We start from the raw sequence: 27,699 nt of genomic DNA, 5'->3' as shown, positions 1-27,699 counted from the left end.
TTTGAACAGTCTGCAACTTTATTTCAGAGCAGAAATAAGTCATTTCCTAGCAATAAATATAAAAAATAATAATAAATTAAGGTTCGAAGAAAAATACGCACCAGAACAAAATCGTTAATACTGACAGAGTAGAAAATGTTGTCTAAAGGGGTGAGAGGCCGGATGGGCCAGCCCCCAGCCTGGGAATGTCTGACGCAGGCCGTTGTCTGCCCCCAGTCCTAGCCGGGCCCCTGTCACACACACATTCTCTCCACAAAGTACAAAATATATATTTAAAAAAAAAAAACCCTCCACACAACCAGGCATCCTGTGAGGGCCCCGAGGAAGCAAGTGTTTGGCCCGTGGGGGCTGAGGAGGGGGCCTGGGGGGCTGAGGAAGGCACTAGAGGGACGGGAGAACGGCTGTGGGTCTTGCCCAGCTGACTCTGCTGTTTGTCCTCTTCTCGTGAGGTACCCTGCTCCTGTGACTGCTGCAGGCTGACCGCCCCACCTCCTGAGACGGCGAAGGGGAGGTCAGTTTAGCAATGTCCCACGTGTGTGTCCAAAGGCCTTGGCGGGGCTCCTGCCCCAGGGGATGCTGGGAACACGAACGATGGTGACTGCTAAGTGCTTGGCTGTCTGTCCTTTGTAGGTGAAGAGGCCCCCCTGCCCAAGGTCCCTGAGCATCTCCTCAGCTCAGGCCAAGGTATCATCCAAGACCCCCCAGCAGAGCCCTCAGGGTGGCATCAATAAAGAAGGACTAGAAATAAATAAGGTCCCTGGTGGCCCAGCATGGAGCTGGCAGGAAAGCCAGTCTGTTTCTTCAAGTATTCTTAGCTGAGGGGGTCACGAGGTCTGTCAGGGCTCAGATGGGGATCCCCACTGTGTTCACCTGGTCCTTGAGGCCCAGCAGGCTGTAGGCAATGCGCTTCTGGTGGCCGGGCAGCCGCACCCCGATCCTCTTGATGTCGCTGTGCGGGGGAGGGAGAGAGGGAGAGTGAGGGGCCTGCTCTGGAAAGGTGGGCAGCCATGGCAGGGAGGTGAGGGGAGAGAAGAGGGAGCAGGGAGGGGGCCTTGGGTGCCTGGGGGGCAGAGCTCGTAAGGCAGAGGTCTGATGAGTGGATGCATATCCGGAAAGCCTGCCGACACCGACAAAATTCAGAAAATGATTGAAGCGCTGAATGCAAGCAGCTTTGTTTTTTTTTTTAAATCAAATCTGCACAAAATCTATGGTAGGTGCTGTTTTTGCCCCCATTTTGCAGACTAGAAAACTGAGGCTCAAAGAGGTGAAGTGATTTGCCCAAAGTGACGCAGGCTAAGAGGTGGAGGAGCTGAATCAAGCCAGCTGTGAACAAAGGCTTCCCTCCCCCACCCTGGGGTCTGTCCCCAGGTAAGGCTCCTCCCCAGGCAGCACTGATGCCATCACCAGATGCCAGGGACCCTCTGGGGGTGTCGCTCAAAGCTCTCTGCCCAAGGTCTCGTCACAGCCATCGCCTTATTTCACCTCCACTCCCTCCAAGTTCTCATAACGGAGGAAGGACTCAGGAGATCCTTGCTGAGGGACCATCAGAGGTTAAAGTTCTGCTGGTCTTTAATGGGAGGGCCTTTCAGGTGACCAGATCCAGTGACTAGGTTACCCTGAGGTAGGGGTTTTCCCTTTAGGGACCTCAATTTCCTCACCTGTAAAATGGGATAACAGTGCCTAACTGGAGAGTGGGAGATCCCGGATACTAGTGGCAGAGGGGTAAGGTGGCATTAGTACCAGATAGAAAGACGCGCCCAGGAGCCCATAGCCCTTCCCTCCCCCTCCTTTCCATGCCCCTCCATCCCCTTGTAAAACCACTTACACTCCAAGAGCCCTGGAGCGGACCTTACTGCTTACTCTGGGAGTTTCCTCCTTCACCATCCTCGTCCACCAGCCCAAACCCATGAAAACACCCAGGTTTTTATGGGCCCTCTCCTGGCTCTAACTAAAGGGAGCTAACTATATGGTGCAAGCTCCTATTTGCAGTTCCGGAGACATGACTTTCAGGTGTGTGGGAGGGCGGCTCAGGGACTGAAGCAGGAAGGCCAGGAGTCAGACATCTGGGAGAGCTTCCTAACCCAACACTACAGCGCCATTTCTAACCTATACAGTTGAGGGTGTTGGAAAAGAAGCACTGTTTTCCCCATACCTGTAGGTGTCTAAGTGTGGCTCCCAGATACGTATTCGGACCAGCAGGGAAGGAGGCACTTACTGAAAAGGCAGGATCCTGGGCCCAACTCCAGACTCACTGACTTTGAAGTTCTGAAGGCGGGGCAGGGAGTCTGCATTTGATCAGATCCCAAAGACCCTGATGTATGGTTTAAGGACCAGTGGGTTATGTTAGCTATAGCAGAGCAACGGTAGGGCCTAGTGCCCCAGGCGCATCCCCTCACTCCCAGCCCCTCCCAAGGTCCAGGATAGGCCTGGTAAACAGTAGGCCCTCAAGGAGTGTCTGCCGAATGAATGAATGATTGAATGAATGCTTTAGTGGCGACTGAGCCATTGCCCAGGCTGCCTGGGGCCCCTCTCCCAGGTTGGTGAAGTTAACCTGACAGGGCGGGAGCTGAGGGTGCTTCTGAGGTCCATGTAGGAGGAGGAGTCCTGGGCTGGGAGGCAGGAGGCCGAATTCTAGTCCTGGATTCCACCAGAGCCTCGGGTGGGTCCTGTCCTGTCTTTGGGCCACAGTTTCTTTATACGTAAAATAGGAGGCTCTGATTAGATGCTTCTAAGCCACCTGCCCCAGCCCCAGTCTCTTCCAACACAAAGCCCCCCAAACCTTCCCTGCCTCACTTCCTAACTATAAACAGGGACACACACAGGATGAGGCTCCCAGACCGGCCAATGCCTGCGGCCTCTTGCAAGTCTGTTCCTGCCCCAGCCTCAGTTCCCCACTCTGAGATCCAAGGCAGTCACTTCCTTGGATCAACTCCCATCACAGGGGTGGGGAAGCACATGACTGAGGCCACCTTCTTCCTGAGCACTCGCAAGGCCAGCCCCGGCCGCAGGGAATTCAAAGGCCACAATCTCCCCGGTGAGCACCGACTGTGCTCTGGCCCTTGGTGCAAGGAGAGTGGAGGGAGAGGTGGCCTGATCTTTCATCCTCTCAGCAAACATCCCATCAGCGCCACGCCTGTGCTGAGGGCACTCGGAGACCAGAAGACCCATCAGCCAGTGTCCCCACGCCTTCTCGGGACGCTGTAGCCACAGCCTCACACACTGGATGGGCCTTTTGTTGGACTGGGTATTTTTCTGGGGTGTAACATCCACTGCTTTCATTAGCTCCTCGAAACACATTTAGAACCACTCACTACTCCAGCTAGAAACTCAAGTGAGTCCAAAATAACACGGTGAATGCTCAAGACGAGAAAAGGTGGCCACTGTGGGACCACAGGGAACCGAGCGGCCAGCCCCCTGGGAGGGGCCAAAGGAAGCAGGGAGGCAAAGGCGGGGGTAAGGGCATTGAAGGCGAAATCCAGACCCCATCCCAGAAGGGCTGAATTCTGAGAGCGGCTCAGAGCCTCGCACTGGGATCCACAGCATGTGTAGACAGAGCTTTCGGGGTGAAAGAGCACTTTGAGACCCCCCTTTCTTTCATTTAATTGAAGTACTGAAGGAGGCAGTGATGTGAGTCACACAGGCCCCAGATCTGAGCACCAGTGGAGCTGATGGGAGGAGAAGCAGCGTGGAATGACTTCCTGCCTTTATGCAGGCCTTTTCAAAACACAGCACACACACCCTCCACCGATCCAAGACAGCCCCGTCCCTGCTCCTTCCTGCTCGTGGGAAAGGAATTGGCCGAGGAGCACCCCGGGCTATTTCGGGAAGCTTCTACGAACATGTGTTTCCTGTATGCACTTCTCCGTGCCCTCAGCTCTGCTCACCCAGAAGAGAAACTGTACTGTCCTCAGTGGGAGCTCCTGGAGGGGCAAAGGGGGCCGTTCCAGGTTCCCAGGTTAGAGGAGGGAGCCGAGGAACCCTGGTATTTGCCTGCAGGCTATGGGTGGAAAGCAAGGGCATGGAGGAAAGGGGAAGAGTGACATGGGTTAAGCCCTCACTGCGTACCAGGCATATCATCTGTATTGCACCCATGCAATCCCCACAATGGGGAAACAGAAACCAAGGTTCAAAGATGGAGCCTAATTTGACCAAAACCACCGGCTAGGGAGTGGCCAGTGTGGGCTCGAACCCAGGTGTGACTGCAGAGCCCAAGCTTTGGACCCTGCAGTTGGCTGGAAACAAAATATATCCTGGGGCCCGTCTCTTCTCTCCACATTTCCGTGCTGCCCTCTGGTCAGCTCTGTCCCTGCCTGACTTTCATCCCAGCCTTCCCCCGGGACAGGCTGGGGCCTAGTCTGAGAGGCCTTTAGCAGCAGGTCAGAAGCCCAGTTGAGCAGTTTTCAGAGGCCTTGGAGAATGTTCAGACACAGGCCCAAATCCCAGAACTGTGACCCAGAACTGTGGGACGCCTGGGTCATCCCTTCCCATGTGATTCCCAAAACCTCTCAGCCCCAAGGCTCATTCCCACCATGACCTTGGACCTTACACAAGCTGGGCTATTGGGAACTAACAGTATTTTTAGAAGCACAAAAAGCTAAGAGGGTAATGTCTTCTCCCTCCTGGGGTGGGAGGAGGTGTCCATGCCAAATCCATGCCGGGAAGGGTCCCTGATGCTGGAGCTGGGAGGAGAGAAGAGCTCCCATAGGGCAGCCTGACAAAAGGCAGAACCCAGGGCCAGGGTAAGGGGTAACTGCCACTTCTTGCCAAGCTGGACCGCAGAGCTGAGAGTCAACCACACAGGGAGAGGTGCCTGGGATGGGCTGGCCTGGTGCCCTCTCTCCCCGGCATCAGCCAGGGAAGTCCAAGGGCTCTGCCCATTTCTTCTCAGCGTCCTGGAGAGGAACGCTGCCCCTAACTGGCTGCGTGACCTCGGGCAACCTATGTAACCTCTCAGCCTCAGTTTTCCTACTTAAATAGGGAAGTAATAATAGCACCTATTCACAAGGCAAATAGGGAATTCAACCAGGTGATGGCTGTGAAGTGAAGCCTTTCTTTTCTCAGCTACAAACTGTGTGACCTGGAGTAAGCCGTGTAACCTCTCTGAGCCTCAGTTTCTCCACTAATGACCTCCATGGTCCCTGAGCTCTGGACCCTGACTGACCAGGGCTGGAATCCCCCAAATGGCCATGGACCCTGGGCTGTACTGTTTCTGACGTGCCCAGTGGGACTACTGACGGGAACCACCTGCCAAGTTATCATGAGGGCTGATTCAAAGTGCTCAGGCACAGAGCTGGCACAGCCCACGATAAATGCTACGGTTATGATCACAATTACTATTATTTTCTCGCTGTGGAAAAAAGATGTAGGAAGAGGACGGAGCCACGAGTAAGTGACCAGAATTGCTGGCTGCCAGCCTGGTTCTGCCCTTCCTGCAAAGCCACCCTCCCCAAAAGAGAAGGAGAGAGAAAGAGAAGAGAGGGGAGCGTTGGGAAGGTAGAGAGAAGAGCAGATGGGTGGTGGAGCCAGAGGCAGCCTGGGGAGGCGGGAGGCGGGAGAGGGCAGGCACGGGCGGGGCCGAGCGCAGACTCACTCGTTGGTCATCTGCACCACCTTCTCGATGGCCGTGTAGCCGGCCGCCAGGAAGTGCTCAGTGTACTGCTGCATCTTGATGGATTCCAGCCACTCGGACACCGTGCGGAAGGGCACACCCTCTGAGCCGCTGGTGCTGGGCAGCCGGATGGACACCCTGCAACAGGAGATACCGGCCCGCGAGTGAGGGGCTGCAGGGTCCAGCCCACGATGCTGCTCCCTAACCCCGGCAATTCGCTCAGCTGCCCTGTGCCTCGGTTCCCTCATCTGGACAACGGGGCAGCCAAGTCAGGTAGGCTTCCGGGAGTCTGCCTGATGTGTCGGGAGCAGTCAGCGTCTATAGCTCCTGCCACCCCTCTGCTTCTACTGAGCACCCCACCACCAGCAACTACAAAATAACCAAATGTTAAGACAGTCAGGTTTTCAGAGTCACAGTCCCAGCCTGGCCACTTGCCAGCACAAAGACACTTAATCGCCCTACGTCTGTTTCCTCATCTACAAAAGGGGGATGACTACAGGACCCAACTCCTAAGTTGTTTAAATGAGTTAAAACATGTTAAGCACTGAGTGCCGCGCTGGCACATTTACTGTATGTGCTGATTGGTTCCGTTAGTGCCACCTGAGCCAACCCGGTCCAGTCTAAGTAAAGCCCACGCGTAACTTCTGAGCCCCTTGCCCACCGCCCCTGGCTGCCCATTACGCTGAAGTGGCTCAGGAGTAAAACTGGGGGCCCCCTGGACAGAGGGTATGGAACCCACCGGGGGTCAAAGTCAGCCAGGGTCTTGAGGGATTCGGGGGCTCGGATGAGCTTGTCCAAGATGCTCACAATGTCGGCGAACTTGGGGCGGCGGGCGCGCTCCTGCTGCCAGCACTGCATCATGAGCTGGTAGATGGCGGAGGGGCAGTCCATGGGTGTGGGAAGCCGGAAGCCGTCATTAATGGCCTTCATCACCTGGGGGAGGGGGCGAGCAGGATGGTCAGGGGTGCCTTCACAGCCCCCAAACTCCCCCATACACAGGGGCTGCTAGAGGAGAGAAGGGGTGCCCCCGAAACAGCGGGGTTGGCCTCCTTCCTTAGGCACGACACACAACCTTCAGCGCTACACAAAGGACAGGTGCTAAGAGGATGTCTCCAGAGGAGGAAGGGTCTCCTGACTTCGTTCCCTCACAGGGTACCCTGGGCAGCAGCCATGCTGTGTGCCCTGCAGCCAGCCTCCCCGCGGTCTCTGGGCGCCTATACACTCTGCTCCCTCACAGGGTACCCCGGGCAGCAGCCATGCTGTGTGCCCTGCAGCCAGCCTCCCCGCGGTCTCTGGGCGCCTATACACTCTGCTCCCTCACAGGGTACCCCGGGCAGCAGCCATGCTGTGTGCCCTGCAGCCAGCCTCCCCGCGGTCTCTGGGCGCCTATACTCTCTGCTCCCTTCAGCCAGAGCACTCTTCCCCTCTGTGTTCTCACCTGGCTGCTGCTGCTTTATTGTGCCTTAGTCCTAGCTGAGACGTGACCCCCTCTGGGAAGCCTTCTAGGCCTCTAGGCTGCATGAGGCACCAGGCACTTGCACACACACACACACACACACACACAGATACACACATGCGTGCACGCACACACTTCCCCCACACCCACTACTTCTTTCCTCGTCCTTCTGCTGAGCGTAAGCAGGGACTGGGTCTGGAGCTCAGCACAAGGCCTGACACATGGAAGGCCCTCAAGAAACATTCACTGAACGAACCAATGAAGGGGTGTACCAGATGAAGATTAGCCCCCAAAACTCTTCTCTGCCCAGCCCCTGGGGCTCGAGGATGAGTAAAGTGTTTCAGTTCAGATCCGGATGGGGCTGGGCAGGGCGAGGGGGCCTACCTCGTGGTTCGACAGCTCCCAGTAGGGCCGCTCGCCGTACGTCATCACTTCCCACATGACGATGCCATAGCTCCACACGTCGCTGGCGGAGGTGAACTTGCGGTAGGAGATGGCCTCCGGAGCCGTCCAGCGGATCGGGATCTTGCCACCCTGTGGGGATCTGGCCAATCACTATTGTCCCCTAGGCCACCCCCAGGACGATCGCAGTCAGGGCCCTTCCTCCATGCTCCCCAGAGGCGTTCTTGCCTCCTGAGGCCCACGCCCCAGGTGGGCAGGGGAGAGGACCCCGGAGCAGAGCGAGGGCTGCTTCACCTCATTGAGGCCCCCATCCCAGGTGACAGCCGCCCCAGCCCTTACACTGGTGGTGTAGGTGGCCTCGGGGTCGTCCTCCAGCACACGGGACAGGCCGAAGTCAGACACCTTGCAGACCAGGTTGCTGTTGACGAGGATGTTGCGGGCAGCCAGGTCGCGGTGGACGTAGTTCATGTTGGCCAGGTACTTCATGCCGGCCGCGATGCCCCGCAGCATGCCCACCAGCTGCAGCACGCTGAACTCGCCATCCTTCTCCTGCCAGAGCACAGGCCCTCAGCTGCCAGCCAGCCAGCCCCGCGCCCACCAGGGCCCCTAAGCGCCAGCCACAGATCCCGCCCCGCCCCGGCCCACGTCCTTACCCGAAGGAACTTGTCCAGAGCCCCGTTCTCCATGTATTCGGTGATGATCATCATGGGCTTGTCTGCAGGGGTGAGCACAGGTGTGAGGGGATGGCCACAGCTGGAGGGAAGAGGCCCAGGCGGGGCTGGGCACACTCTGAACAGAGACCTACCAGAGGCCCCGGGGCAACCCCCCCCCCACGTGGGTCTCCCACGCCCACTCTGAAGCCTCACATTTGGAGACCACGCCCTCCAGGCGGATGATGTTGTGGTGGCCGAACTGGCCCATGATGCTGGCCTCGCTGAGAAAGTCCACCCGCTGCTTCTCTGTGTAGCCGGCTTTCAGCATCTTGATGGCCACGGGGACCTCCTTCTTGCCCGACACCTTCAGCGTGCCCTTGTACACCTCCCCAAACTCTCCTGCAGGCAGGCGATGTGGGAGACGTCCCAGTCAGCCCGGGCGTCGGCTGCTCCCAACCCGTACCAGGCCCCTCGGCGAGCGCTTAACCTCACCTGCTCCGATCACCTTCTGCCGTGTGACACAGGACGGATGGATCTCGGTGGTGAACTTGAGCACAGCCTGGTTGGGGTCCTCGTATGTGTGTGGGTCCACGTACGTCTTCAGGGGCTTCAGTTGTTCTGGGAGGGGAAGGAAGGGCAGGGTCATAGACAGTTTGGGGAGGGGAGGGGTCCCTACGAGGGGCTGCCTTGGGGGAGGGGGAGGGGGAGTAGGCAACAGTCCGGGCACCTCAGGAGCCTCTGGCTCAGCCCTCTGAGCTGCCCGAGGACGCCCGGGGAGTGCTCTGGCTGCCCCCATCTCTACCACAGAGCTGAGGAGGCCCGTGGGGACAGCAGGCCAGGCATGGAGGCGGCGCTGCATCTCACCTGACTTGGAAAAGTAAACGTCTTCCGAGGACTGGCGCGTCCGCAGGCTCTTCCTCCTGAGAGACCCCATGGGAAACCAAACACGCAGGGAGGTCAGTGACCTGCCCCAGCCGGGGAGCCTCCTGACCCTACTCTGGTCCAGGTTGCGGGCTGGCGTGCTTAGCACTCTGCTCAGTCAGGCAGGGGGAGAGGAAGTGAGCAAGCCGGGCTCACTCCTTGGGAGCTACACCCCGTAATGGCCCCTTAAGTGGCTGTAATGAAGGCTCTCCTCATTAGAGCTCCCCAGAGCTTCCTGCCCGCGTGTCCCGAGGAAGTGCGGACGCACTGTCATAATGACCACCGTGCCCTGAGCCTCGCAGGTGCTGTGCTGAGCCCTTTACAGATCATTACATCTTTGCAGCGCCCCCGGGAGGCAGGGACGAGATTCCTATCAGCCCCAGTTTCCATACAGGAAGCTGAGGTTCCTGCCCCTGTGTCCCACCTAAGCCCCGGGGCGTAGGCTCCAACGAACCTGCGGTGGATGAAGAAGCCAATTCCTGCCAGCACCAGAAGCAAGACCACACCAACGGCCAAACCACCAATCACTGCCATGTTGCTAGATCCTTCCATGGCTGCCAGGGAGAGACCAGCAGATGACAAGGGAGCTCCCCCCCGCTTCAAATCATGGTAATACCCCCGGTTGTACTTTAGGGCCCCAAGACACCTGCCAGGTGCCTTTACTAGTGACGGTCCGTGAGGATATTTATTCCCATTTCACAGATGGCAAATGAGAGGGCTTCCCCAGGGAATAGAGCAGGTAGTCTCAGGTGTGTGGGACTCTCTCCACGATGCAGGATTTGAACTGGGCCCGCCAATGCCACAGCCCACATCCTTCCTTCTCACAACACTGCCCTGGATACACAGCTGGTTCCCACACCCCCAGCCCTCAATTCTGCCCCCTCCGCAGTCTTGGGGCTGACCCACACTGGACTGTCCTAGGCCCTGGCCGACCAGGAAGGGGACACTTCTAAGTTATTTGATCCATTCCCTCCGCCCACGATGTCCCAGTTGTTTCAGGACTCTGGCCTGGCCCACACCCTGGTCCCTGACTCACACAGTGTCTGGAACTCGTGCACCTTGCTGCCAGCACCCTGGCCCTCCTGAGTCAGCGCCTGCACCTGGACCAGGTAGATGGTGTCCGGAGCCAGGTCATCCAGGGTCACGGAGAAGCCTTCAGTGCGGCGCACGTTGTAGCTGTTGGAGTCGCCCTGTGGGTGTTTGGCGGGTGGAGGCACAGACAGTGAGGGCAGGGCCATCAGCTTAGCCCACCAGGGAGCAGCCCCAGCTTCGCGAGGTGACAAGCTATGTTAGCAACCTCGATGCTCACCTTACAGAGGAGGAAGCTGAGGCTCAGAGAAGTGAAGCGACTCACTCCAGGTCATAACCAGCAAATGCGTGACCCAGGACTCAAACCCAGGTCTGTCTGATCCCCAAGACCTGGCTCCCCACCACCCAAGACTATCTCTTCTGGGGATTCCAGAACACTATGTCTTCTTTCCCACAAATCTCTGCTGGGCTGGCCTGGGAGAGGCAACTCTCAGGAAGACCCCAGACCCCACTTTCCTCATTTGCAGAACAGATGGCTGTGTTGTGCAGTGAGCGTCTATGTGACCAGCTGGTCCTCTGTTCGAAGCCCAGCGGGGACAGCCCCAACCCTTTGAGAGTTACCTTCTTGCGGTAGGTGACCTCGTACTTCCACACGCGGCTCTGCTGCGGTGGAGGAATGCTCCAAGAGACGCTCAGCGAGGTGGTGCTGCGGTCCTCCAGCTTCACCTTGGGGGGCTCTGGGCAGGACGGGGGGGGGGAGGGGAGGGGTGTGAAAAGCCACACAGGGGAAGGGGAGTAGTGGGGATGCACCCAGACGCATTCCCATCCACAGCCCAGGCTCCTTAGATCCCGACCTGGGATTCTCAACTTCCAGCTCCAGAGCACAAAGTCCCAGGCTGGGCCCCACCACAGGCTGGCACATCGGGGGTACCCTGTGAGTACTTATGAGTGCATAAATAATAAAACCAAAACAATATCTGACTCTTGCTATAACCTCTTTATGGACCAGGCACTGTTCTAAGAGCCTTATATACAAGAGTTTATTAAATCCTCTCAAAAGCCCTAGAACGCCCATTTTACAGGTGAGGAAACTGGGGCTCAGAGAGGTTAAGTAACCTGCCCACAGTCACAGAGCTTGGAAGTGATTACAGGGACTGTGTCTTTAACCACTTGCTGCTGTCTCTCTCTGAACCCAGCCGAACCCTGAGTGGCCATCCTCATGAAGCCCCACCTGGGCGGGCCCCAAGGGCACAGCTGCCACCCCTGGGCCCTCACCCGTCTGGTTGATGCTGACGCTGGCAGTGAGGAAGCTGCGGCCTGTCACCAGGTCCGAGACGCCATTGCGGGCCTCTACGGTGAAGGTGTAGTTCATATGGGGCTCCAGGTCGCTGACTGTCACGGTGGTGCGGGTCAGCCCGTGCGGTGGCTCCGAGTAGCGCACGCTGGCCTCGCAGGGACCGCACTCGCCTGACTCGGGCCAGCACTGCTCGCAGGTGACACTGTAGGTGATGTCCTCGCGGCCCCCGTTGTCCTGGGGGGGCGTCCAGCGCAGCTCCACTTTGGCGCCCATGCCCACAGCCGTGAGGTAGTGCGGGGCGGAGGGCGGGCCTGTGCAGAGGGCAGAGGTCAGAGCTCGGATCCAGGTAGGCCTGGACATGTCAACATCACCACGCCCAGCTCTGTCACCCCTCCCTGACCCGCTGTGAGACTCACGCGTGCAGAGCAGTGAAAGTGGGTCCTGCGGGGCCCGGAAATAGCCTTCCTCACACTCGCAGGCGGTGGCCCCCTCGGAGGACGGCAGGGTGTGTGGGGGGCACTCCAGACAGGGGCTCTCGGATGCCTCGGACTTGAAGAATCCCGGTGAGCAGGCTGGCAGGCACAGGGACAGACATCAGCTCAGCCTGTTCTCACCCCGAGCGACTTTTCCCTCCCTGGCCCTGGGACCCCTGGCAAGTCACTAAACCTCTATGGGCCTATTTTGTCATTGGTAAAATGTCTTGTGATGAGAAAATGCGTGGTAAGCACCTAGCTCGGGCCAGACACCCAGGAAGTGCCTTGCCCTCCTGCTCCAAAGCTTTGCAGCCCTCCCCAGTGGCTCTTGCAAGAAGCGCCATGCCCCTGAACCTGGCATTCAAGGCCCACATCTCACCTTCCAGCTTCCTAAGAATCCTATCTCACAGCTGGCTCAGCCTTGGGCAGAGCATGCTGCCCACCTGGAGATATCCTTTAATCCGTGCGGACCAGCCTGGCAGGTCCCCACCTGGACTGAGAGCTGCCCAGGGCAGTGACTGCTTCTTCTTCGCCATTTGTGTTTGCTGACTAACAGATTAGACAGGGGCATCAGGATGCTACCTCTGCAGGTGCGCCCCCCGCCCTGGGACCCGACCGCTTTCCTGTTCCGGGGCTGGCTGACCAGGAAGCAGGAAAGGCCAGGCCCCCAGCATTTTCTCTGGACCTGCTTTCAGGGACCCAGTCATTTCCGCCACTCACAAGGGCGGCCAGAAAGCAGCTCTCCCTCCCCCGGTGGCAGGTCCTGTCCTGGCCAAGCCGGGGGAGCTCAGACACCTGTTTCCAGAGGCTCCTTCCTCCCACCACCCTATCCTGCCCCTGCCTGCCCCTGCCCCAAGCCCTTTCCTGGTCCCACAGACAGGAAGCTACCCAGACACTGTGCAGGGCTGTCCAGGGATTGGGCAGCTGCTGAAGTGGCCAAGATGGGGTGGGGCCACCCAGGGACCTCTTACCCAACCCTACAGTTATCGTTCCCGCCCTCAGCTTACTCTGGAGAGGGTCCTGAGATACCTCCTGCCTCAGTGTCACGTTCATCAAACACTGATCCTCAACTCTGCATGCAGCCCAGTGCATGGACCTCGAGATGAGACAAAGCCCCTGACCTCTGGGAGCTAGAGCACGTGACAATGTCCACCATACAGGGGTGGGCAGCAAGGACCTACTGCACAGCACAGGGAACTCTGCTCGATGTTATGTGGCAGCCTGGATGGGAGGGGAGTCTGGGGGAGAATGGATCCACGTATACGTATGGCTGAGTCGCTTTGCTGTGCACCTGAAACTATCACAACATTGTTAACAGGCTATACTCCAGTATAAAATAAAAAGTTAAAATAAATAAATAAATAAGGGGTGGGCAAAGGGCTAAGGGGGTAGAGACAAGCTTGGCTGGAGGTTTGTGGAGTCATAGAGGAGATATTTCAGCTGGGGTTTAGAGGCTGAGTAGGAGTTCAGCAGGGCAGAAATACTGGGAGGAGGAGTTAGGGGTGAGAAACAGCAAGGCTGACACAGAAAGTATGAGTGCCTTTGTGGTCGGAAATCAGGGAAGCAGCAGGCAATAAGGCTGAGTGATCTCCAGGGACCAGATTGAGAAAGGCCTTTAATGCCAGGTCAAGGACTTTATCCTGGGGGCAGTGAGAGCCATTGAAGGTTTGATGTAGAGAATAATGGCACAGTCAGATCTACGTTATCAAGAAAAATCTGTGGGCAGTCTCCCTCCTTTAGTCCTCTATGCGAGCAGAGAGAGGTGGGGAGTCAAGGGACAGGACTCAAAGGACACCCAGTTCCTAAGGTCTTGGATAGTGACTTCCCGTTAATGACTGCTTGCTGGAGGCCCCAGGGGGACCATCCCAGAAGTCTCTCTCACCTCCTCTGCCTGTCCTGCCACTTCAGAATGTCAGCACAGGCCCTGAAAGAGCTCAGGCACATGCTGTAGGGAAGGGGGCTTGTCCAGGACAGAAGGGACCTGGGACCCGACTCCTGCTCTGTGCAGAGCCTGGAGCCCCAGTCACAAACAGCCACCACTGATCCAGCAGCCGCTGTGTGCAGTTCCTGGGCTATGCACTTGACATTCATTTAGTCCTCACAATAAGTCTGCTATACTAGGCACTGTTATCATTCATCCCACTTTGGAGGTGAGGAAACTGATGCTCAGAGAGGAAAAAGAACTTGGCCAAGGTCAACAAGCTCCTACGACACGAACCCAAAACCTAAACCCAGGATGCCTGACCTCGAACCTCCCTCCTTTCTCACAAACATTTCAGTTTGGAGCAAAGAGAAATCAATATTCTGAAACAAGCCGGAAGAGAGAGGAGAGGAGGTCCGACCTGCTTCAACAGCCAGAAAATCCCCAAACTAATTTCAGAGCAGCTGGGGGGCGGGGCGAGGGGCTGTGCCTCCTCTTAACATACGTCTTCTCATACTGGGCACATTTATGTCCTATGGGGAGAAAAGACTAGACTCAAGCCCGGGGGGTGGGTGGGGGTTTGTTGGGGCCTCCAACACGGCCTCCTTCAAGGAAGGCCCAGAGGTCTTTCAAGTCTCCTATTGTATTTAAGAAATCCACGTGTATTTTGCAGTCCTCCTCATAACTTATCTGTTACGATACAAAAATAGCTCTCTCCTCCCCCAAATCATCAAGTAAAAATGAGACTTCAGAAAGCTGGGCTATGTTTATCCTCGGATCTTAATTCCCCCAAATGCCCTGACTTGTCCACCCGAGGGGCTTATACTCTGGGTAAGTGCTCGCTCCAGGTGGTCCAGGCCCCGCGGAGTAGGGGTGCTCAGGGGCCCCTAGAACACTACCGCATCTTCCCGGCTCAGGCTCTCAGGCTGGGGAGGGACCACGAGCCCCCACAAGGTTTTAGCCACCTGCAAAACCCACAATGTCCCCACTCCCCACCACGTGGTTGCTCCCCAGCCCCCAGCCCTATGCCAAGAGGCGGAAGTGGGGGAAGAGGCGGGTTCCATTCTTTGGTCCCAGAGCCCGGGTGGCCCGCCTGCTGCCAGCAGGAAAGAGGGAATTTGGAGAGATTTCCGCTGCGGATGTGCCAGATATTACAGTGGAGAGGCAGCACCAACAAGGCATGTACTTGCCTGACGAGAATGTGGTGCCCCCTCCTCCAACCACAGAACTTCAAGGGGCCCTGCCAGAGTGTGCCCGTGCTCAGGGGCCCCAGAGTTAATGTGTCTGACACCAGCAGGCCCCTGTGTCTTCCTGACTTTGCCTGGTTGGATTTCCTGGCGTGCAGGGCAGGCAAGTGGGGACAGGGGTCACACTTTTGGTGTTCACACATTCTCAAACATACTCACATACACAAACTACCCATGGTCCCTTCGCCAACCAGCAAACTCCTATGCATCCTTCAATACCCAGCTTGAGCTCTTCTACACAGCCCTCCCAGACTGCCCAATTTCTGGTCCCCTTCTGACCATTAGGGCATCTATTACTCAATCTTATGTTTACCAAATAGAAAATTGAGCGTTTCCTACGTGTCTGGCACAGTGCTGGGTGCTGGGAGACCATGGCAAGATAAACACTGTTTCTGCTCCAGGGGAATTCACAGCCTGGCTTTCATGCCCCATTGGAAATGATTTCTGCACATATTAGGATCCTCTATGAGACTGGCAGCTCGTGGGGAGCAAGAGTTATCTGTGTCCCGTGTCCCAGCACAGGGTCTGGCATGCAGTAGGTGCTCAGCTAGTGTTTGCTGACTGGATGGATGAATGAATATGTGAGTAAAGACAAAACCCACGTGCTCATTAAACACGAGCTCTAGGGCCACAGAAATGAGCGGCGTTTCAGTCCCCAGGAAGACCCTGCAGGGACAGTGCACCGGGACGCCACCTGCCTGGCACCGGAGGCTGACTCTGACACACCTGTGGAAAACTCCTCTGACCCCGGTCGCCTGGCAGGCCCAGGGCCACTCCGAGCAGGGGAACTAACTGGGGCATGGTGGCTGCACCCAGGGCTGCACCCCAGCTTTTCCAGTTCCCGATGCCCGCCCCTCAGATAGCAGCATGAGGTGTGACTCAGGGACATACACCCTCTGGCATGACGCAAATCCAGCCCCTGGCAGAGCCCCTCCCCCAAGGCCCAACAACCTCCCGGGCTGGTGGTGGTGGCGAGGTCACAGGATCAATCACAGGGTCAAGAGGTCGCAGTGACAATTCCCTGCAGCCAGTCACCTCCCCAAGCCATGCCCAGCTGATGACCACGTGCACCCCCTCAGCCCAAGGATGCGAAGCCTGGACTTTGTCTGGTGCCCTGACGGGCAGCAAACGGCGACCCTATAAGTTACTGACCCTGCAAATGAGGGGAACTGATAACTCCAGACCCCGGCAGCTTCTCAGTCCCCAGCAGGCCCTGTCGCCCCCATGGAAGCAGTTGTCCCGGTGGCCCAGTTGCTGCTAGCACCTTGCCCTTTTCCCACACACCCTGGGGAATTATCTGTGTGCATTCCTCCACCAAGCTGTGATAAGCACAGCCTCTGCTTCCCGCTGTCTCCCTACCACCAGCCTTTTATCTTCTGTTTGCTTTCCCTGCCTCCTTCCTTCCGTTCTGGGGACTCACTCACCTCAGCGAGGGAGGGAGGGGCCGCCCCATGGAGCTGCCAGCGTCTGAATTTGCCCCCAGTGTGAGCTGAGGGCAGGGTGAGCAGGGCACAGAGGTGGGAGCTGCCACCCCCAACCCCCCATTCAGGCCAGAGGAAACTCCACAGAAATAAGGCCCAGTGGCACTCCCCAGGGAGGGGACAAGCCCAAGAGTCACAGCGCACAGAGTTCCCCACCTGGGGATCAGCCCTGTCCAGACTGCCAACAGCCCCTGCCATGGCTCAGGGACACCCTGCCTAAGGCCTCAATCAGCTCCTCCCCTTCAACTCTGGACCCTGGGAGAGGCCTGGGCCACTCAGGATGCCAGCACTAGGACCCGGCTCCTTGCACACATGGTGAGGTCACCCAGTCTGCAGCTTGCCAGAGCAACCCAGGTTCTCAAAAGGAACCACGGCAGAAAGTCACAGGAGGTAGGCTCTGATCGCTAAGTCAGCAAGGCTCCAACCTACCCATTTTACAGGTGGGGAGAATGAGGCCCAGAGGGGACTCACCAAGGTCACACAGCTTGTGGGTAGAAAGATATATGCCAGGGGCACTTGGGGACAGCCCTCCCCATGCCAGGCCCCAGCTCTTTTGGTCACTGTTTCCTCTTTCTGGGCCTCAGTTTCCTCATCTATAAAATGAGGATAAAGTCCTCAGGTTCTCTGGGTAATTTGTGAAGACAGAAGGAAACCTCGCTTGGGAAATGCTCAGCATGGGATGAGGTGTCCATGAACTGGGGGACAGAGAAGCTGCAGGAGCGAGGGGCTGGGCCCCTGGAGGGAGCAGCAGCCTCCAAGGAGGGAATTCCTGACCCTGCAGCCCCACCTCCAGCTCCGGCCTCCCAGCTGCTGGGCTGAGCCTCTGGCCAAAGCCGCTGGCCACCTGCTCACCTGGCCGGCAGTCCCCACGGCTGAGGCACTATCTGGGGCCCCAGCAGCTCAGCTGCCGATGCCAGCACAGGAAGCAGAGACAAACAGGGAGACAAAGCCACCCCAGGGGAGATGACGGTCAGCCTGAGTGACTCCACTGTCCCCTAGGCAGGCCTGGGGAGGGAGGGCGGGGAGCGGGGGAGCTGGAGGGAAGCTGGCTCATTCCTGACATAGCTCACAAGAGCTCTCTGGGCAGTGTGCCCACCTGTCCGCACAGCACCTGGGAGGTGCCTCTCTTCCGTTGCCCATTTAACTCTTTCTTGGGCTGAGAGCTTCCTGGGGAAAGAACTCTCAGGAGAAACAAACGCTGGGAATAACCTGGACCAGGTGCTGGGTGACCTTGGCCTGCCCAGCGCCCTCTCTGGGCTTGGTTTGTCATCAATAAAAGCCACAATGGGAGAATCTGGGTCCATGGCCCCGTGAAGGGTGAGGCGGTGGCGGTGGGGGGGGGGGCGGGCAGACCCTGCATCTCTCTCCATTTCTCCCTTAACATGCCCAGTAAGAGCCCCTCAACTACCTCACATCCTGCGCCAGGACCCACCATCCCGGGGCTGCCCTGAGAGTCTGTCCCAGGGCCAGGAGCTGAGTCAGGGATTCCAAAGGAACTGGTCATTTCCCGCCCCATTTCCTGACCCATCCTCCAGCTTGGACGCTGCTGCATCACCTAGATTCAATCCTGATGCAACTAAATCTTAGCTGTGTGACTCCAGGCAAGTCTCTTCACCTCTCTGAGCCTCAGTTTCCTGTCTGTTAAGTGGGGCTGATAACAGTCCCTGCCTCTCACGAAAGGTGGTACAGATTCAGCAGGAACAAGATAAAGCACTCGCCGAGCTCATGCCTGCCCTGGAAGAGCACTTTTCTTTTCTTTCTTTTTTTTTTTGAAGAGCACTTTTCTACAGGAATTACTGTTATTATCTCCACTGGCATCCCGGTCAGGGGTGCTGGGGAAGGTCTGGAGGGATGAAGAGTAGCCGGGCCGGGGGTTCCCAACCACACAGAGGGTCCCTAAACCGCGTTGAAGGGAATTTTGGGAGAGGGATCCTAAGGAGGAAAAACCAAGGCAACAGGTGGCCGGCAGTGGAGAGGGTCCCACAAGCAAAGTCAAAGATTTCGCTCCTGGAAACCAGTCCTCCCTACCCTGGGGTGGCTCAACTCTTCACAAACAAAGCCTGTGAGGTCCTGACCCCCCACTTCCTGGGGAGGGAAGCCTGCCCCCCTTCCTGGAGAGAGACACCCCTCCCCAACCTCAACTGTCCACTTATCTCTGCAGGGTCTGAATCACCAGCCTGTGGAAAGTTTTCAGCTGCCCCTCACCCCGCACCCCTGCATTCTTGTGTGAGGATGTCATGTGGGAGGAGTCTGCTCAACCCACTGGGCTCCCTCGCAACACCCCCAGTCATTGTCTGAAACTGGGAGTGTGCACTTGAGGTCACCTAAAGCAGGGGCCGCCTGAAGAGCAGAGGAGAGCTGGGAGGACAACAGGGTGGTGGGAAGGGCCAGAGCAGAGACTACACCACAGGCACAGAAAGGCTCTGAGGGGACATCTCATTCAGGGGTTTGCAGACTGTGTTAAGCAGGGTTCTGAGGATTTGTTTTAAGAGGAAAGTGGAGCCCATGAGAAAGGGCTTCAGGCTCCTCCGATACCTGAAACCCTTTCATGGGTTGCAGGATCCATGGCTAAAAACCAAGTATACAGTCTGCTAGTATAGTTGAACTTCTTGTCTTACGGACAAGAAGCCTGAGGCCAGAGATGAAGAGAGATTTACTGAAGGTCACTCAGTCGGTATGTATAGCTGTAGGGCCTAACCCCCCAATTTCTCAACACCCTGCTTATCTCAGCAAAGAAGCTCCCAGAGAGAGGGGATGAGCTGGCCTTCCAAAGGTCAGCCTACATTCCACAAATGCCCTGCCCCACAGCCATTTCCAGAAAAAGTCACCCATTGAAAAAATCCACGTTGCTCTAGAGCTTTCCGCTGTCACAGGTCCTGGCCGGGCCAAGCCACAGCCTCCCAGTGTGAGCTCACTAATGCCCAGGCCCTGTTCCCAGAGAGAGTCTGATCTAATTGCCCCCCTCTCTGGGCTCAATCTGTCATCAGTAGAAGCCCCGATGGGAGGATCTGAGTCTATGGCCCTGGGGAGGGTCAGGTGGGGAGGGCAGATCCTGAGTATCCCCCCAACGCAGGCATTTTTCAAAAAGCTCCCCAGGTAACTGTCATGTGCAGCCAGGGGATGCGAATCCTGGGTTCAATTCACTCACCTCCATGTACAAAAGAGGAGCCTGAGACCCAGAGAGGTTAAGCGACTTGCCTAAAGTCACAGGGAGTTAACAGAGATGGTACTAGCTCCTGGGACTGTGCTATGTGCCCACAGTGCCGGTATATAATAGATACTCAAGATATACTTGTGGGATGAATCAAAAATAACAATCACACTTAAAAACGCTTATGTGTCAGACGCTGACCTAAGAACTTTACAAGTATTAAGTCATTTGATTATCATAACAATCCTACAAGATGGGCACTATGTTCATCTCCATTTTACAGATGAGGAAACCCGGGCACAGAGAGGTTAAGGAACTGGCTTAAAGTCACACAGCTAAATGTAAACCTGGGATTTGAACCCAGGTATTCTTTCTGAGAGTCTTCACTCGTAACCTCCATACTGTTTCTCAATGTATTCATTCCCGGTGAATGAGTGAATCCAATCATAAGGCCAGGAAGCCTCCGAGATTTTCACTAACAGAGCCACTGCATGTCTGAGCAGGGACAACCTTACCAAGATCCCCACATCCCAGAGCTGAGACCAGATCCTGGACCACAGCCTCCACCCCAGTACCCCCTTTCTCTGCCACCACAGCACCGTCACTCACCCTGGCAGGCGTCCTCCACCTTCTCGTAGCCTGCCTCGCACAGGCACTGGCCAATGAGCACCAGCCACTCGCCATCCACTGCACAGTGCATGCGGGGCTCTTCACCCCCAGGCGGCACCACAGCGTGGTCCAGGCAGGTGCCATCCACGATGGCCAGGGAGGGCGCGTCGGAGCCCGCGATGGTCTCGGGGAAGCGGGCCAGCCCCTTCAGCAGCTTGGGACACTTCTTGTAATAGACGCGGACAGAGAGCAATGCCACGCAGGCACCAATGTCCTGAAAGGCCAGGTAGAAGCCCTTGCGGCTGAGCGGCCCCACGGAGCGTTCCTCCACATTCAGCTTCACGTGGCGTGCTTCGAAGTCGCTGCTGACCGTGATCTCGTCGGGCGCGATAGTGTCGATCTTGGTGAACTGGCGCTTCTGGAAGTTGGTGCCATAGTCCACGTCAGACTCGGCGTAGTAGAGGTTGAAGGTTTCCTTGCAGGAGCTGGCACCCCCAGGGAAGCTATTGCAGTCACGCACGGTGAACTTGAGCTCGATGAAGATGCGTTCGGCCTCACCGCGGTATACCCAGTTGGTGCGGAGCCAGTTGTCCTGGTCGCTGGCCACCACGTTGCACACGGAGTACATGTAGATGGGCATGTCGTCCATGATGTTCTGCATGAGGTCCCACTGCACGGGGCCGACAGGTTAGTGTGGGCAGGTGCCTGGGGGAAACTGAGGCCCAGAGGCATCGCCCAGGTGGCAAAGCTGGGCATCAGGAAGCTGCTCTATGGTTCCTGCTGTCCTCATTCTACAGGGAAGGAAACTGAGGCCCAAGGAAGGGCTTCAAGTCACCGTCACACACTACAAGTGGCTGAGCTGGATCTGACCCCCTGGTGTCCCTGACCCCAGTGTTGCAGTGCTGAACCCGTATACTATACAGTGAGCTGAGGGTGGAGGCTGGGGGTCCCATGTGACCTCAGGCAGATCACTTAAACTCTCTGAGCCTCAAAGTCCCCATTGTACAATGGGGGCAAAAACTACCTCACAGAACTGCTGTGAAGATAAATGACAGAATGTCTGTCGAATGCGGAGCATATTGCCTGGTGTGGGTGACAGTCATACAAGGCAGCTGGTATCATTATCATTATTATCCCTATTATTATTATCATTATAATTCACTGTGTAGATGTGTGTGAGTGGCAGGGAAGAGGTTAAGTCAGAATCAATGGATAATCACCCATCACTCCTCAAAACATTGCTCAGCCTCCTCCAGGAAGACTTCCCAGGTTGGGCCAAGATTGGGGCAAGTGCTTCCCCCTGGCTCCCACAGTCTCTGTTACCTTAGCACCTAAGTGGTGACAACTAAACCTGGCTCCCACACGAGATTCTGAGCTCCTTAGGGCAGAGACTGCATCTAGTTCATTTCTGTATCCCCAGGGCCTACCTGAAATGGAGTAGGTACTCAGCAAAGTATTTGTTGAATGAATGAGCAAATGAATGAAAAAACCAGAAGGGGCCAAGGAAAAAGACCTGGGCTGCATTGTGTCACAGGGGCCTCAGATGCCCTTGGGCCTCAGTTTCCCACTCTATATAATGACTGGGCTGCATTAGGTGATCTGTGCTCTCTCCCAGCTGAACATTCCAGGATCTTGGAAATCCACTAGAGTTAAACTCCAGGCCTCCTCGGAGCTAAGGTGACCAGAGACAAGTGCCTGACTCCGCAGATCTGGCCAGCAATAGAAACTGTCCCCAGCTATCCCCCTGGAGACACCGCTCTCCCCAGCTAAGGCCCCAGAACAAATTCAACAAGGGGAAAACTGAGGCCCAGAGAGCAGCAGTATCCTCCCCAAGGCCACACAGTCGTCACAGGCAAAGCCAGGGAGAGGACCCTGGGGTCTGGCCCACCAGCCCAGGTCACAGCAGGGCAGGGCAGAGGGAGGGGAGGGAGTGAACTTGGGTGGGAAGGAGGCAAAACAAACTCAACCCCGAGCAGGAAAGGGAAACAACAGCTGGAGGAGCGGGGAGAGGGCCCAGCAGGAAGGAACCTGATCCGGTTTCCCGGGGCTTTGGGGACCTGGGAGCCCACATTCCCTGTCTCTTCCTCACCCCTCACTTCCTGGGCTGGGACCTCCAAGGCAGGGGGACCCTTTAACCCCTTCCCACCCAAGAGGGGAATGAAGGGAGCGAGAGGGGGTCCCTTTTGACCATCAGCCTTCTGGGGCATCCAAGGGTCCTGCTCTGCTAGGGCCTTCAGCTGTCTCCCCAGCTCTTTCCACCTCTCGGGTCCCTTCCCCACCTTCCAACCCCAGCCTGCCCAGTTGGTGTGAGAAGCAGGAACCTGAGTTCGAACCCTGGCTGAGCTGTTTGATCTGGGCCAGGCCCCATCCTCCCTGGGTCTCAGCTTCCTCATGCCCACACCCGCACCCTGAAGGCTTACCCCTTTGCCATATGGGTGTGTGAGCCAGCCGAGTTCCCCTTTAGCTGCGGCAAAGTCCAACAGGACGACTGGAAGAGATGAGAGAGGGCGCTGGGTGAGCTTGGGGGTATCTTCAGGGGTCAGGCCATGGTGGAAAAGGTGAGAGTCCCCCAGGAATCCCAAGAAGCCTTGAAGGCTTCCTCAGCCCTCAGAGGGAGACCCCACCACACAGGGTCACCATGTCCAAGAGACCCGTCTCTCCAGAAACAGGGAAGCAGAGCTCCAGGCAAGGGATGGGACCTAGTCAAAGTCACAGAGCAGGTTGGGTGAGGCCTCAGGTCTCCCAGCCCACGCAGCCCCCTCAGCAGCCCCCAGCTGGGCAGAGCAGGACAGAGTTCGGCCCAGCAGGGGAACAACAGCTGGGTAGAGAGCTGGGGCGAGCAGGGCTATTAAGTGACACCACGCTGCCCCATCTGCTTCCTGAAACAGGGCCCCTCCGCAGCACTTCACATGCACGTGGGCCTTGGAGGCACTCTTGTCCGCTCCTGCCACGTCCCCTCCATACACACACAGCACAAAACACCCTCAGCCCCACCCAGGCCACGTAGCATGTGTCTATGCAGCACACGTATGTACATACATGTCTCATGGCCCTCCAAGAGGAGAGAGCTGTTCACAGGTGGGAACAGCTCCAGGGAGGGGAGCAGGATTGGTGGGGGGGTCTGGAAACCGATCTTCCCACCACAAAAGCCACAGAGCAGGCAGGATAAAGCCCTGAACCCATAGGGGCTTTTAGGAGGGACCCAAAGATACACACAGCTGGCGAGGTCCCCTCCCTGGGAAAATCGCTCCCGCTGCCCCCGTCCCTCACACCCTGGCCACTGCCCTGCCAGGGGTGCCTAGGGGACCAGGGATGGAAACCCTTAAAGAGGACTTCCAGGCCCAGAGGGACCAGGTGCCAGGACCACACTATCCCCAGAGAGGCATCTGGAGCCTGAGGGAAGGACATATTGCCAGAGGCTTCCCTAGATCCAGCCCCACCCCCGCTTGGGCACCTCCCACTGGTCCACCCCGGGTTCTGCCAGGCTCAGGGGCTACAGCCAAGACCCAAGACCCCAGTATGGCCCCCTCCTCCATTTCCAAATAAGGTCCAGGTAGCTGCCAATAGAAGCTACCCTCCCTGGAGGATAACGAGATTGGAGAAACTGAGGCATGGACCCTATACAAGGTCCCTGGATTCCAAGAGTAAAGCCCTAAGGTGGAGGGGGTAAGGGACCAAGTGCTTACTTCCTTTGGAGTCTGGAGCATGAGGAATATGGCCTCAGAAGGTGCATTCCTCAAGGCCTAGGCCTGGAAGAATAACTCTAAGGGTGCAATCCCAGGCAGGCAGAGATGGGCCTGATTTAGAGAGATGGGGAGGGAGGGGGAGAGGGGCCTGAGGAGAGTCTGAGAAACCCTTTCCTGAGGACAGACTGCCCTGCTTGCCTGGGCTGGAGGCCCCCAGGCCTAGGGATGAAGCACTGCCACCTGACCGCTGCTGACCCGGGCCAAGTCTCTCTAGGAAGGGCCTCACAGCCCAGACAGGGAGAGGAAATCCGATGTGGCACCGGCCCCAAGGCTGAGGGGACAGGGGAGGGTGGCTGGGGGGTGGGTAGGGGCAGGGATTTGTTCGGACATGCCCAAGGCTCAGGCTTGGAAAACTCACTAACCCCACTAGCAAATGGAATGTCCTGGCTACACAGGAAGGAATCTGGGGGCTCCAGCTGGGTGTGTAGGGCGGACAAAGGTGAGTGTCCCTCAAGGTCCTGCACACCCCCCTTCCTTAGAGGCGTGGGAAGCTGCAGTCTGCGCCCCTGGGGAAGGGGGCTCATGGCTCCTAGGCTCTGAAGGGTTAACCTGGCACGGAGGGACCCCCACCACCCCTGCCAGAGCTCGCTCCCCTTCCAGACCCAGGCCTGGCTCTAGAAATATCACAGGGCTCATCAGAGAAGAAAAGAAGCCTTCACACAGGAAGGAGCCCCCTCCCGGGGAAATTCCCTAGAACCAATCACCAGGAACAGGCGCCCAGCCCCGGTCCCTCCACCCTGCCGCACAGGTGCGGTCTCTCCCTGAGCGGCCTCCAGGGTCTGAGGCTCCTGGAAGGGGCAGGGGCCAACAGCCCCTCGGCTGGCCCCCGAAGGCTTCACTGAGAAGCCTGGGCTAAGCAGGGCTCATCCAGGAGTCCCCCGTCCCTCCTCCCACCCGCAGGAAAACCTCCTTCTCAGTCTGAAGTTCCATCATAAATGTCATCCTTCTGGGTCCATATTGTTTCAGGGCTCTTTACTCAAAGGCAGTACGACCACCCACTCCCCTAGTGTCACCTCCCTGCTCCCCCCATCCCTCCTGAACCGAGACCAGCTAATTGCTAAAGAAGCAGGGAGGCAGGGGACTGGGGGGCGGGGAGGGGGAAGAATGAAGAAGAAAAAGGGAAGGGGACAGAGAGCACATTGGGCTCTTACGGAATCAAGAAGCCAAGGACTTTCCAGGCCTCCTGAGCGCTCTCCAGCCCACCTCCCAGCTGCACCTCAAATCAGCAAGCCCTGCACCCCTGCCCAGCTATTCTCCCTTCTCAAAAAAACCCAGCACACACCCGGGTGCAGGGGCCCTGGGCTCTGGCAGCCCAAGAAGCCACATGCTCAGACCTAACCCTCCCTGTACAGAGGGCCCTAGTGAGGGAGGGCTCGGGCCTCCCTGTTTCCCCATTTGTAAAAGGAGGACAGACTCAGTGGCTGTTGAGAATTTAACAGGCTCCATCTGGGTCTCCCAAGGCAGCCTGGCTCCTCCACTCACGGGGAAGGAGAAGGGAAGCGAAAAGCAGCTTCGCTTGAAGGGTTGAAGGGACTCGTGTCTCTGCACCCCCAACCCAGCCCCAGGCAGATCCAGCACATCCAGCCAGCATCCCGGCAGCTGGGCCATCACTCCCCCCCTCCCCACTACAGGCACACCTCCTTAGGGAGTCCTTCACAGGGACTCTTGAAGCCTAAGGAAGAATGTTCCCCTGTCCTTTTCCTCCCCCCCCCGTTCCATGGGGGGGCACTAGTCTTCTAGGCTGGGGAGGGCTCGGCAGAGGGGCACAAGGACAAGGCTGCAGCACAACAATCGCCCAGTAGCATCCCTCCTGCCTAATCCCCCCACCCCCCATGGGCAGCCTTCAAGAAAGGCCTGTAGTGAATCCAGCTGTCTCTCCCCTTCTCTCCAACCGCAATCCCCCGGGAAGGGGGAAGGACGAAAAGCTGAGGGGGGGGCGGGTATTGAGGATCACAGAAATCCCTGCCACCCACTCCTCCAGCACATTGGGACAAGAAACCCTGAGTGATTCAGGGACGGGGACAGGATGCCACCCCCGCCTCCACCCTCCAAGAGTTCCAGCTCTGGCCTCTTTGCCACCGAACTTGGAACAGCAAAACCTCCCACCCCAGTTTGGGAGGCGGAAAAGGAAGGCAAGGCTCAAGGAAACTTCTCACCGGGCCAGGGCTTCCTCCGCACTTCCCCCTGGTGGAGCCTGCGGAAACCTCCCTCGGCCCCGGCGAGCGGGCAAAACTCTTTCTCAGTCGGAAACTGAAACCGGCCTCGGCTGGATGGACAGGAAGGTCCTCGGCCAAGGGCAAGAGCCCCCATCCTCTCTGCGACCCTAGCCGAGGGGCAACGTCCCCATCCACCACCCGCCCCGCCCAGGGCAAAGTCCGCGGCCCCTCGCGCAGTGCGGCAGCGGGAGCGCTGGGGCGGGGGTGGGTGATGCAGTCCCCCACCCCCGGGCGCTCGGATTCCCTGGTGACCCTGGGGTGACGGCTCCACACCTTGGGCGGCCGCGCCCCCACCTGCCGCATTTCCTCGTTCTGAGTCACCCCTTGCTCAGAACGCTTGACTTTGGGACTTCCTGTCCGCTCTCGCGGCCCCGAGCCTTGCCCCCCGAGCCTGGGAGTGCGGGGAGGGAAGGAGGGAAGGCTGTGCGTGGGCAGATTGGCCCGAAGCTCCCCGCAAGCTCTCCTCCCCGACTGGAGGCATAAGGGGGCGTGGAGAAAATCTCAGGGAGCTGGGGCTTCTGCAGGGGGGTCTGTCTCCTCGCCTGTCGAAGAGACCCCTCCTCAAAATGAGGGGCCTCCACAGAAACGCCTTCTCCACAAAATCGGCGCAAGCAGGTTAGCGAATTCACCGTGAAGCTGAGCCGGCGGAAAGGCCCCCAGGTAGCCCATTCTCCAAGGGACCCCGAGCCCCCGCCGGGACGCGTTCCTGAAACCGCCACCCTGGCTGCAACCGTGTGGCCGCCCTGAGTCCCCCTTTTCTTTCTTTCTTTTTTAAAATTCTTATTGGAGTACAGTTGCTTTACAATGTGCTAGTTTCTGCTGTACAGCAAAGTGAATCGGCTATAGGTTCATATATACCCTCTTTTTTATATTTCCTTCCATTTAGGTCATCACAGAACATTGAGTATTGTTCCGGGTCCCCTTCTCTGCGGCCTCTGAACCCCGCGCGCCCAGGCCCCAACCTCTTAGTCCCCGGAGCCCCTATAACCCCGGGTGGGGGAGTCCCAAATTCGTCCCGATCGCAGCCAGCAAGTCCTCCCGACCTCAGCACTCCGGGACTGGGCGGCGCCAGGTCAGTTTCCAAAGTTGCGCGCGTCCAGGCGCGCCTGGCTCTGGGAGGAGCGGGGGTCCGGGGGTCCGGCCGCCGCGGCTGGGTCGGGCCGGGTGGCCGTCGGAGCGCACACTCACCTTCCTTGCCCTGCGCCGCGGCAGCCGCGGCCAGCAGGCAGACCCACAGCAGGGCGAGGCAGGCGCGGGGTGCCAGACGCTCCATGTCGCGCTCCTTGCTCTCAGCCCGGTTCTCCGTGCCCGGATCCCGCACGCCCGCGCGCAGGCCTCGATGTCCTGCTCCCTCCTGCCGCCTGCGCGTAACTTCTGCCCCGAGCGCTTAATGGAAGTTGAGTGAGAACCGGCTCCTGTTCATTCATGTCCCGCGCTGACGTCAGCGAAGCCACGCCCTCAGGAATGTCTTTAAAGGGGCCGGGCTGGC

General features: G+C 57.8%; 1 protein-coding gene across 8 annotated transcripts; it reads right to left on the bottom strand.

Annotated features, from left to right (window-relative positions):
- Positions 1 to 27,619, bottom strand: EPHA2 (EPH receptor A2). 8 transcript variants are annotated; one of them, XM_022598538.3, is made up of 17 exons: positions 27,399 to 27,616; positions 22,669 to 22,736; positions 20,249 to 20,918; positions 11,783 to 11,938; positions 11,345 to 11,677; positions 10,691 to 10,806; positions 10,077 to 10,230; positions 9,495 to 9,594; positions 8,984 to 9,039; positions 8,612 to 8,737; positions 8,333 to 8,518; positions 8,120 to 8,181; positions 7,806 to 8,015; positions 7,449 to 7,598; positions 6,348 to 6,541; positions 5,591 to 5,746; positions 1 to 949 (listed from the first exon to the last, which is right to left on the bottom strand). In XM_022598538.3, exons 1-17 carry the CDS (start codon positions 27,481 to 27,483, stop codon positions 844 to 846), a joined length of 2,928 nt encoding a protein of 975 aa, XP_022454246.2. In that variant the 5' UTR covers positions 27,484 to 27,616; the 3' UTR covers positions 1 to 843. The 8 variants fall into 8 exon arrangements, 7 of the variants coding, with proteins under 7 accessions (XP_022454246.2, XP_089756552.1, XP_089756576.1 ...); XM_089900426.1 differs by lacking the exon at positions 27,399 to 27,616 and adding an exon at positions 26,151 to 27,302; XM_089900450.1 differs by lacking the exon at positions 27,399 to 27,616 and adding an exon at positions 23,935 to 24,267.
- Between the last annotated feature and the right edge of the window lie 80 nt (positions 27,620 to 27,699).

Source organism: Delphinapterus leucas, chromosome 1 (assembly GCF_059928025.1).
Source record: "Delphinapterus leucas isolate spDelLeu-1000000601 "Yukka" chromosome 1, BTC_Dleu_Yukka2, whole genome shotgun sequence".
Lineage (NCBI taxonomy): Eukaryota > Metazoa > Chordata > Mammalia > Artiodactyla > Monodontidae > Delphinapterus > Delphinapterus leucas.
This window is presented reverse-complemented; position numbering and strand designations above follow the sequence as displayed.